Raw genomic sequence first — 12,293 nt, 5'->3', positions numbered from 1 at the left:
TATAATAGGTTTAACTTGATATGAATATATTAGTGTTGTGTTTTTTTAAAAATATATTTTATTGATTTTTTTACAGAGAGGAAAGGAGAGAGATAGAGAGTTAGAAACATCGATGAGAGAGAAACATCGATCAGCTGCCTCCTGCACGCTGGGGATGTGCCTGCAACCAAGGCACGTGCCCCCGACCGGAATCGAACCTGGGACCCTTCAGTCCGCAGGCCGACACTCTATCCACTGAGCCAAACCGGTTTCGGCGAATATATTAGTTTTTAAAAAAATATATTTTTATTGATTTCAGAGAGGAAGTGAGAGAGAGAAAAACATTAGTGATGAGAGAGAATCATTGATCGGCTGCCCCCTGCACACCCCACACGGGATTGAGCCAACAACCCAGGCATGTGCCTTGACCGGGAATGGAACTGTGACTTCCTGGTTCATAGTTTGACACTGAACCACTGTGAGCCATGCCAGCTGGGCAGTATATTAGTTTTGAAAGAGTTAATTCTGGTTAGCTTAATTGATTATAGGTTTGGTCTGTTTCCGTACTAGTGGACTTCATTGCTGATTCGTGCTATTGATTATAAGGCAGATCAGAAAGCTCAGTATAAATCTTTTATCCCTATTTTTTAAAAACTAAAGGTTTACTAACTTGTCTGTTGGCAAAGACATTTTTATTTATTTGGGTTATATGTTACCATAAGTTTCATTTTCATGGTTATTTTGTTTAAATGTAATCATTTAATAGGAGAAAATTATTATAGCATTTTTTGTTTTGTTAACAGAATAAATTTAAACGTGAAGAGAAAACAAATGGATGGAGAATAGACAAAGCATTTCGTAAGTATTAAGACCATTTTAAAAAGGTTTTATATCAAGATCCTAAAAAGTGACCAATCTTCGTCTTTTGTTCTAATGTGTGTTTTTTAAATATATTTTTATTGATTTCAGAGAGGAAGGGAGAGAGAGAGAGAGGGAGAGAGGGAGAGAGCGAGAGGGAGATATCAATGATTGGCTGCCTCCTGCACGCCTCCTACTAGGGATGGAGCCTGCAACCTGGGCATGTGCCCTTGACTGGAATTGAACCTGGGACCCTTCAGTCCACAGGCCGACGATCTATCCAATGAGCCAAACCAGCCAGGGCAGGTTCTAATGTGTTTGAAATTTGTTTTGTCCTTATATTGGTATGGAGTATATAATGGTGATGGGACAGATGAGAATCCTGTTTTTATTTTTATTTATTTAAGACAGTTTTTAAAAAAAATTTTTTTTATTGGTTTTTACAGAGAGGAAGGGAGAGGGATAGAGAGATAGAAACATCAATGAGAGAGAAATATTGATCAGCTACCTCCTGCACACTCCCTACTGGGGATGTGCCCACAACCAAGGTACATGCCCTTGACCGGAATCAAACCTGGGACCTTTCAGTCCGCAGGTTGACGCTCTCTCCACTGAGCCAAACCATTTAGGGTGAGAATCCTGCTTTTATAGTGTTCAGTGTAATTGGGTGGGGGAAGGGGTATAGTCTGTAAGCATGATAATTTTAGATAGTGATTAATTTCCAAGCTGGTGGGTGGATAGTTAGATTGGGTGGTCAGGGAAATTCTGTCTGAAGAAATGACATTTGAATTTATTCCTGATTTGAAGGAATGATGTGTGCCTTTCAGTGTCTAACTAATAGCCTCATTAAAGTTAACATTTTTTTCTTTTTAAATCTAGAGAAAGGTATCAAAGGATCTGTAAAGCAAAGCAATTAAATGTACTGTATAAAGTAGTTCCTTCTTTGGAAGATAATAATCCAGTGCCTCATGATGAATAAATGTATTTAGTATCTATTTAGTATTTATCTTAGAAAAAAATCTAAAGAGAGGATCTAAATTTTGGAGCATGTACATTTATTTAATGAGTAAATACTAAGGTAGATGAGTGGACCCTATACCCCATGTTGTATTGGGTCCTCAGGGAAACCACTTCCAGGAAAGGCTTTTGGAAGATCTGGAATACTGTGGTCCTCAACCCTCTCCATTTTAGAGAAGTGGTCCAGAATCTTTTCATTAAGTTTTACGTATTATAATAAGAATTTATAAACCTATAAATCTTTTATGGGATGTGGAGTCATTGTTAAAACCATTATAATAGATACCTTTAAAATTCATTGATTTTGGTTCTTTCTAGTGGAAAATTAAAAAAAAAAATTTAAACTTAAATGGTATTTTTTAGAACTTATATTTTGAATTCCTCTGAGAAGCTTTATGGATTATTTTTTATCATCCAGAATACATAAAGGCTGGGTTTACAATAAAACAGGGCCTTCAGGAATTCCAGTTTTGGGCTTGGCTAATTTATTTTTGTTTTGGTATATATCTCTTTTTCTGAGGCCAGCTTCTAATCATCTTATAATCAAACCAATCTTGGAACTTACGTATATAGAGCACCATTTTGTTTACATTCCTATATTTTTAACTAATTAATTACTTTTACTCTATTTTTTTAAGTCTTTTTATTTTATTTTATTGATCTTAGAGAAAGGTAGGGAAAGAGAGAGACAGAGAAACATTTATGTGAGAGATAAACATCATTGATTGGTTGCCTCCCACACGAGCCCTGACTGTTGATTGAACTGGCAACTTGGGTATGTGCCCTGATTGGGAATCGAACCCACCACCTTTTGGTGTACAGGAGGACCCTCCAACCAACTGAGTCACACCGGCCAGGCCTTTACTACATTTTCAGAGTAGAGCTTAACTTAGGCAAGGATTTAACTCCTGTAATGGATTTATTCCTGATTTGTTCACAAATTGCTCTTTCTGATAGTGCTGTTGATGGGTATTGAATGAGAGGTCCTAATCAATATTCATTTGCTTGTCTCATGCTAGTATTTGGAAGAGTAGAGTAAATAGTAATAAAGAGCAGGCATCTGGTGATGCATAGGCTATTGAGGACTTCTTAGTGCTAGGTTTTTAAAAAAAGTTGATTTATAATTTACACACAGTGTAATTTGTAATTTGAATTTTGACAAAGAATTGGTGGTATAACCACCACCCAAAACAATATATGGGACATTTTCATCTCTCCAGAAAGGCCCTTTACTTAGTTTTCTAGTCAGTCTCCACTGCTATCCTGACCCAGGCAATCACTATTTTCATTTGAAGCATCATAGATTAGCTTGTTCCAGAATGTCTTATTCATGGAATCATACAGTATGTACTTCTTTATGTCTGGCTTCTTTCACTCATTATGTTTGTTTGTTTATTTTAATCCTCACCAGAGGATATATATTTTAATTTTTTTTATTTTAGAGAGAGAGGAAGGGGGAGGGAGAGACATCAATGTTTGAGAGAAACATCAATTGGTACATGCCCTGACTGGGGATCAAACCTCCAACTTTTTGTTGTACAGATGATGCTCCAACCAACTGTGCCACTTGGCCAGAGCTCATTAATCATGTGCTTGAGATTCACTTGAATTAATTGCTTTTATCAGTAGATCCTTTTTTTTTTAAGTTTGTTTTTATTGCTCAGTGGTCTATTATGTGATGACTAGTGGCCTGGTGCATGAAATTTGTACATGGGGGTAGCTGGGGGGGATCCCCTCAGCCCAGCCTGCACCCTCTCCAATCCGGGACCCCTTGGGGGATGTCTGATTGCCGGGGATTGGACCTAAACTGGCAGTCGGACATCCCTCTCACAATCCTGGACTGCTGGCTCCTAATCACTCACCTGCCTGCCTGCCTGGTCACCCCTAACTGCCCCCCCTGCCGGCCTTATCGCCCCTCACTGCCCCCCCACCGGCCTGGTTGCCCCCAACTGCCCCCCCTGCCAGCCTGGTCATCCCATGCAGCCTGCTTGTTCAGTCGTTTGGTCGTCCCTCACTAAACCCCCTGCTGGCCTGGTCGTAGACAGCCATCTTGTGAGGGCCTGAGGGTTAATTTGCATATCACCTCTTTATTATGTAGGATAGTATAGTGACTGGAGTTTTTTATTCATTGTCTCCTGTTGATAAGCCCATTTGTGTTGTTTGTTTTTTAATTGACTTTTAGAGAGAGAGGAAGGAGGAGAGAGAGAAACACTTATGCATTCATTGATTGATTCTTGTATGTGCCCTGACTGGGATTGAACCTGCAACCTTGGAGTATCCGGAAGATGCTCTAACCAGCTTAGCTACCCAGTTAGGGCCCCATTTGCTTTGATATTTTGGTACTTAAATAAAAATTTGAAGGTTCTTTTTCTTTTTTTTATTAAACAGAGGAAAAGCGCCCTTTTGACTTCGATTTTTTTGCTCATTTGCTTCAGAAAGTTCTTGCTGAAGAAGAGAAAAGAAAACAAAAATCTCTTAAAAATCAGAGTTTAAGGGAGAAGAAATCCTCTAAACCACGGAAAAATGTAAAAGGTATTTATTTTAAAAGGAAGTGTGTTATTTTACTTAATAGACTTGCAATATTAAGCCTTCGAGTGTTCACATGTAGTTCAGGTAGTTGAGGTTATCAGGGCCCAAGACAGTAGCTGTCTTTTATTTGTTCTTTTTTTTCTTTTAAATTTTCTAATTGTCATGGCTGTTTGATATCTTTCTTGCATCTAGAGCAGTGGTCCTCAACCTTTCTAATGCCGCGACCCTTTAATACAGTTCCTCATGTTGTGGTGACCCCCAACCATAAAATTATTTTCGTTACTACTTCATAACTGTAATTTTGCTACTGTTATGAATCGTAATGTAAATATCTGTGTTTTCTGATGGTCTTAGGTTCTCAACCTGTGGGTCGCGACCCACAGGTTGAGAACTGCTAGCAGGGTCACCTAAGACCATCGGAAAACACAGATATTTACATTACGATTCATAACAGTAGCAAAATTACAGTTATGAAGTAGCAACGAAAACAATTTTATGGTTGGGGGTCACCACAACATGAGGAACTGTATTAAAGGGTCGCGGCATTAGAAAGGTTGAGAACCACTGATCTAGAGCATAGTCTTAGTAATAAAAGAGTATCAGAATTCTGGAGTGTCATGTTTGGTTACTTATTTTCCTCTCTAAAGCAAATCTGGCACAACATTTTAACATTAAAAAAAACAAACCACTCTTAATACTTTGGACTTGTGACTAAATTGTGTAGTTTGAGTTTAAATTATTTCTTAGGGTTAATGTTGACTTGTACCAGGTAGAAAATTGTTTTTATGTATGTTTATTAAATTTTTAGATTTATACTTTGTAAACTATTTAAATTGTGATCTATGAGGACAGTGTTTAGCTATAATCACACAGTGTAAAGAATGTTGGAACTTTAGGGAACCTTATGTTAGCTAGTCCATATCCAAGCCCTTTTCTGTTTGTTTTAATCACCCAGAAATAGTCCTGCAGACCTAAGTTACTTTTTTATAAGGTCTCACAGTGTTAATAGTGGCAGAGGCAGGACTCAAACGTAGGACTGTGAGAGCCTGTGTTGGGGGTTCCTAAGACCACCCTCCAGGTTCGATTATTTGCTGGGAGGACTCAGGATTTTTTGTGTAGTTGTATTAACAGCTAAGATTTATTATAGTAACAGGATACAGAGCAAAATTAGCAAAGGGAAAAGGCACATGGGTCTTCGTTGATTTAAAAAAGTTGGTTTATATAAAAAGTTTCCTGCCAGGGAAGCTTGTTAGAAACTCAGTGCCCAAGATTTTTATTGGAGGCTTGTCATACCCTTTGCTTGGCACGTACCAGAATTCAGACTCCCAGAAGGAAAGCCAGTTAGTTGTTCAGCAGAAACCTCATTATTTGTACAAACAGTTTAGGTAGGCAGATGGGGACTCTCTTCAAGCCCCAGTTTCTAGATAGCAACGGGCCAACCTTTTTAGGTAGACCTTTCAAAGGATAGCCTGCTATGTTAATTCTCTTCTGCACAGAGCCAATCTCGAATTTCCTTTTTTGGAGTGTGATGTCTACAAGTTTTAAAAAGTGGTATTGATCACTGCAAAGTTTTTACTCTTTGGTCATTTTTCTTTACTTACTATACATAGCGCTAGGAGAGTAAAATAGATGTATTAATGTTGTGGTTATCATGTAACAGCACAAGTAACTCACTGTATCTTATTAATGTGAGAAATTTTCAGATATATTATTACAAGTCTCAGAAGTTAAAAATTGCTGATTATTATTCTGATAGAGAATAAATCCAGTATTATTTTCTTAGTTTTGAAATCTTGTTTTGACTTTTTTCACAAAAATAAATGACATTGTGCCCTAACCAGTTTGGCTCAGTGGATAGAGCGTCAGCCTGTGGACTGAGGGGTCCCAGGTTCGATTCCGGTCAAAGGCATATACCTTGGTTTCAGGCACGTCCCCAGTAGGAAGTGTGCAGGAAGTAGCTGATTGATGTTTCTCTCTCATCGATGTTTTTAACTCTCTATCCCTCTCCCTTCCTCTCTGTAAAAAAATCAATAAAATATATTAAATAAATGACATTGAATTTTATTATTTTTTTAAAGATTAGATATTTCTAGAGATGTCCGATCAGCCATGGTTGTGAAGTTAAGTTTGCTTTTGGTTTGGATGCTGTTTGCATGGTGATCTCTATTTTTGCTTTTTAAATTATTTCATCTTTAAATTTTTTTTAAAAAAAATCCTCACCTGAGGCTGTGTTTGTTTTTTTTTTTTTAAATTAAATTTATTTTTAAAATTGATTTTAGAGAGAGAGGAAGGAAGAGAGGGAGAAACATTAATTGGTTGCCTCCCATATGATCCTGACCTGGGATTGAAATGCAATCTAGGTATGTGCCTTGACTGGGAATCGAACCCACTCTAACCAACTGAGCCACCCAGCCAGGACTGTTTTCATCTTTTGTTACAGTTAACTATTTATATGCCTTCAAAAGAAAAAGCACTAGAAATTGTTTAAAAATATTTGTTAAAAAGATTATTCATTGAAAAATCATTCAGAAAATAAAATTCTTGAACTCTCTCTTCTACCCTGCCAATCAGAATCTTCAGATTTGCTATGGATAACTATTACTAAACTCTTTCCTATGCATATGTGTATGTGTGTGTGTGTGTTAAGACTATACGTAATTGTTTTTGTTTAATAGAAATGAGGTCATACTATATATGTTGTTTTGCAACTTGATTTTAATGTAATAGTATATTTTAAAATCTTTTACATCACTACCTATGAGCCTACCTCATTATTATTATTTATTGCATGGATTTTTATAGCATAAATGTAGTATTATAACAATTTAGTTGTTCTCTGTCGGGCATTTTATATTGTCTTCAAAATTTTGCTTATACAAATAATATTATAGAGGATATCCTTGGGTATTTACCATCTCTGCTTTAAGAATTTTTCGTTGGTTGTTTATGCATTTATAACCATTTCTTTTATTTTCAGTGAAAAAAGTTGCCAGTGAAGGAGTGACTGATAATCCAGATGAGTCTGTGAGTGCTAAAATTTCAGATACAGAAGAGTCTCAAAAGGATGCTCAGTCAGTTCAAGAAGAACTGCAGCCCCTGACTTTATTAGGACAGGATTCAGAACAGATTGCATTAGAACCAGACCTAAATCTAGAGAAAAGAAGGAAAAATCAAGATGAAGTTGGTAAACAAGACGTAAAAAATCTTTCAGGAAATGCCACTGTTCAGCCAGGCCCTTCTAAAGGAGAAAAACAGAAAAGTAAGTTTTTTACATATTTTAATACCCTCTAATTATTTGATGGCATACATATAATAATTTTATCTAATAAAGATGGAATATGCAAATTGACCATAACTCGACAAACGATGGCAGCACCCACAGTCAATAAGGAGGGAATATGCAAATTGATGCAACAAGGCGAGAAGAGGCAGAAGGCAGCTCTGGCTGGAGCAAGGCAGTGCCGGCAGCCAGGGGAAGGAGGGCCTATTCTTGCACGAATCTTCATGCATCGGGCCTCTAGTATAGTGTATGAATTAAATGCCTTTCTTTAGATAGTAGTAATTACTAATGTTTATTAATTGGTTCTGTGTTTATGTACTGTGTTAAACACATTTATTTTATTTATTTTTTGTTAATCCTTACCTGACGATATTTCCCCCATGATTATTTATTAAATATGTTTTTATTTATTTTATATAGAGAGGAAGGGAGATGGGGAGAGAGATAGAAACATTAATGAGAGAGAAACATTGATAGGCTGCCTCCTGCATGCTCCACAGAGGGGATCGAGCCTGAACCCAGGCATGTGCCCTGACTGGGAATCAAACCAACAATCTTTTGGTGCATGGGTTGATGCCCAAACACTGAGCCACTCTGACTGAGCTTTTCCATGTTATTTTTAGAGAGAGTAGAATAGAGGGAGGGTGGGAGAGACAGAGACAGAGACAGAAAGAGAGACATTGATGTGAGAGAGATTAGTTTTCTTCCGCACTCACCCTGACTGGGCTGGGGATCAAACCTACAGCCCAGGTACATGCCCTTGACCAGAATCAAACCCGGGTGCATGGGACAATGCTCTAACCATTGAGCAGCACAGGCCACAGCAAAACACTTTTATTTTTAATTTAGTAGGAAAAAGGTTGTTAATTAAAACAAAATAAAAACCACAAAGCTAAATGGGGACATTTCTTTCTCTAAAACTTGTCTCTAAGATTTATTACCTCCATTGTACACCCATTAACAATGGTAAGAAGTCACATATATACTGCAGGTTTTCAAATAATTTGGTTTCACTCAACATCATTTTTTTACAACTTGATGAAATGCCTTAGGAACTTAACTCTTGTTTATACATAAGTTAGTCGCTGGTAAAATTGGTTTTGTTATATGTAATTTTGCCTCAGTTCCAGGAACCAACCTATTGACAATGTAAAGTGAGGACTTACTGTAGTTAAATTTACATTGCTTGTATCTGTTAATAAATCACAGGTGTTCATGTTACCTTTTCATAGCACCTCTCTGAACCCACAATAAGTTGATTACTTTCTATAAAAGAGCTACTGCACTAAGTATTCCTCCCATTTCCATTTTTTAAACTTTCTTAGAATGCAGACATATTGACACATGAGTTTTTAGGGAATGCGGGCTAAGAGTTTAGGGAAGTCTTGGTCCCTTTCTTTAAGAGTTCATATATAGTCCTAGCTCAATGGATAAAGCGTTGGCAGACTGAAGAGTCCCAGGTTCGATTCCCGTCAAGCTCACATACCTCGGTTGCAGACTTGATCTCTGCCCCAGTCAGTGCTCGTGTGGGAGGCAGCCAATCGATGTGTCTTTCTTACATGGATGTTTCTCTCTTTGTTGAGATCTCCCCCTCTCTTGCACTTTCTCTAAACATCAATGGAAAAATATCCTGAGGTGAGGATGGACAACAAACAAACAGACAAAAGAGTTCATGTATAGATTATTTAAAACAGATAATCAAGTAAAGAGAGGAAATAAAAATAGTAGCAGACCAGAACAACTTTTCTTTTTTTAAATATATTTTATTGATGTTTTTATGGAGAGGAAGGGAGAGGGATAGAGAGTTAGAAACATCAATGAGAGAGAAACACAGATCAGCTGCCTCCTGCACACCCCCCACTGGGGATGTGCCTGCAACAAAGGTACATGCCCTTGACTGGAATCGAACCTGGGACTCCTCAGTCCGCAGGCTGATGCTCTATCCACTGAGCCAAACCGGTTAGGGCTAAAACAGCTTTTCCATAGAATTTAAAATTTATGTAATTCAGCTTCACCTATATGAATTTTAATTTATTACTATTATTTAAAAAATATTTTCATTGATTTCAGAGAGGAAGGGAAAGAAAGAGGAATATCAATGATGAGAGAGAATCATTGATTGGCTGCCTCCTGTATGCCCCGCCCTGAGGATTGAGCCCACATGTTCCCTGACTGGAAATCGAACTGTGACCTGGTTCGTAGGTCGACGATCAACCACTTAGACACACTGGCGAGAGCACCCACATGATTTTAATAAATGAGTCGTGGTTGGTAGCATAGTTTGGTTTATAGGCATTATAATATTATGCTCTTTTGTGGCTTACTATTAAAGATATTACATGTAAAATGGGATAGCTCACAAGCAGACCTTGGTTTAAATTATTTCTTTTATTTGCTAAGTATGACCTTGGGCAAGTCACTTAAGATCTTTCAACTTAGATTCATTTTTTCTGTGATGGGGTTAATATGAATAACTTTTAGTAGGATTGTTTTGAATATTAAATGAGATATTTATCTGATGGACTTACAGTTTCTATCACTTAGTAAGTTCTGAAATGATTAGCTATTACTGTGTTATAATTATGACACTTAATGAAGGAGCAGAAGAGCCAAATCCACTTTGTTTCATAACTAGATATATTTAACCACTTAAAATTTAAGCAAGATAAAAGGAGGATGCTACAGACTGTCTTAAGAAATTTGTGCTGATCCTAAAACACAGTTGTAAGTTCGTTGATTTTTGATTAATGCTCTTAAAATATGATCTCTTGCATCAACAAGAACTTAAATATTGAATGGATTAATGATTTATAGGCAGAGATGTTGTTATATGTAAATTCCTTTGAGCTTTAAAATATAGATGTTTTTGCTCTCAGTTTTTAGAATAACATATATTTTGTATTCATAGATAAATGTCCATTTTTAAGGCCTGAGAGAAATGAAGATGAAGGCAATAAGGAACAGAAGCTTTCCTGTGTACAGACCATCGATGAAGTTGAGGATTTATCCTCCAGGGACAAAGTTGTGAATAAAACTGACCCTGTTCTTTCATTAAGGTATTTTATATATAATCTTTCCTGACTTTGTTTACATTTTCTGTCATTTACTGAGAGAGGAGTGTAAAGTCTCCAACTGTAATTGGGATTTGGTCTATTTCTCTTTTCAGTTCTATTTGTTTTTCTTTCTTTTTTCTTTTTTTTTTCCCCACTTTTTTAATTAAGGTATTATATGTGTACATATCTTACCATTGTCCCCCCCATCCCACACCCATACATGCCCTCACCCCCCAGAGTTTTGTGTCCATTGGTTATGCTTATATGCATGCATACAAGTCCTTCGGTTGATCTCTTATCTCCCCCACCTCTCCCTAACCTTCCCCCTATTCTATTTGTTTTTCTTTATGTATTTTCAGGCTGTGTTATTAGGTGCATACATATCTTGAATTGTTGTCTCTTCTAGGTGAAGTCATCCTTTTATCATTTGTGTGATATTCTGGTTATTGCCTTTTGTTCTGATGTTTACTTTGCCACACAGCTTTCTTGTGATAGTGTTTGTGTGGGTTTATCATGTTCTATAAAAATTTTCTCTTTATTTTTGTTTTTTAGCAGTTTAAATGTGATTGATCCTGCTGTCTGAGTTTTTGTTGTTGTTTTTAAATTGTGGTAAAAACAACAACACGTAACATAAAATCTCTCCTAACAAATTTTTAAGTGTAGATAGTACAGTATGTTAACTGTAAGCAGTATTGTAGAGGAGATCTCTATAACATTTTCATATTGGATGACTGAAACTCTATATCCATTGAACAGCAACTCCTTATTTCCTTCTTACTGTTAGCCCTGGGCAACCACCATTCTAATTTATGTTTCTACTAGAGGCCTGGTGCACAAATTCGTGCATGGAATCCTAACTGGGGGAGGTGGCCCTGAGACACGATCAGCCCTCTGGGCGGGCAGTGGGATGCCCTTGCCGGTCCGTCCCATTGACCTTCACGCTGGTTTTTGGGAGCCATCTGGCGGTTGCTTTTATATCATTTCTTCCTTGTGGAGTGTCTAGGGAGGGGAAGCGGCCGTGGTGCCCAAGGGTGACTTACAGGAGGCTGGCAGTGCTGTCAGGATCATGCTGACGGTGCTGGTCTGTTAGTGCCTGGCCTGTTCTCCAGAGATTGGACCTGCACGACTACTTGAGGGAGTGAGTGGTTGCCGCCAGGCTGGTGAGCCACCAGACGGGTTGGTCAGCTGAGCGGAGCTCCCGCTGTGGGAGCGCACTGACCACCAGAGGGCAGCTCCTGTGTTGGGCGTCTGTCCCCTGGTGGTCAGTGCACGTCATAGCGACCGGTTAGTCTGGTTATTCGGTCATTCTGGTCGTTCAGTTGCTTGGGCTTTTATATATATAGATGAGTTTTATTTCTTTAGATACCTGATTTGTCCCTCTATGACTCGCTTATTTCATCTAGCATAATGTTTTTTTTAAAAAAATAAATCTTTATTGTTCAGATTATTACAATTGTTGCTCTTTTTCCCCCCCATAGCTCCCCTCCACCCGGTTCCCACCCCACTCTCTGCCCTTACCTCCGCCCCCACTCTCCTCATCCATAGGTGTACAATTTTTGTCCAGTTTCTCCCACACC

At 37.9% G+C, this 12,293-nt stretch overlaps 1 protein-coding gene across 1 annotated transcript in view; it reads left to right on the top strand.

Moving 5' to 3' along the window:
* Window positions 1–12,293, top strand: part of BDP1 (B double prime 1, subunit of RNA polymerase III transcription initiation factor IIIB) — a 96,264-nt gene that overhangs the window by 18,471 nt on the left and 65,500 nt on the right. Inside the window, 4 exon segments of the mRNA XM_054715179.1 lie at window positions 783–837; window positions 4,243–4,386; window positions 7,361–7,642; window positions 10,572–10,719. Coding sequence (XP_054571154.1) covers window positions 783–837; window positions 4,243–4,386; window positions 7,361–7,642; window positions 10,572–10,719 — 629 coding nt within the window.

This window comes from Eptesicus fuscus, chromosome 4 (genome assembly GCF_027574615.1).
Source record: "Eptesicus fuscus isolate TK198812 chromosome 4, DD_ASM_mEF_20220401, whole genome shotgun sequence".
NCBI classification, from domain to species: domain Eukaryota; kingdom Metazoa; phylum Chordata; class Mammalia; order Chiroptera; family Vespertilionidae; genus Eptesicus; species Eptesicus fuscus.
The sequence above is the reverse complement of the archived record's forward strand: the minus strand, read 5'-3'. Positions and strand labels throughout refer to the sequence as shown.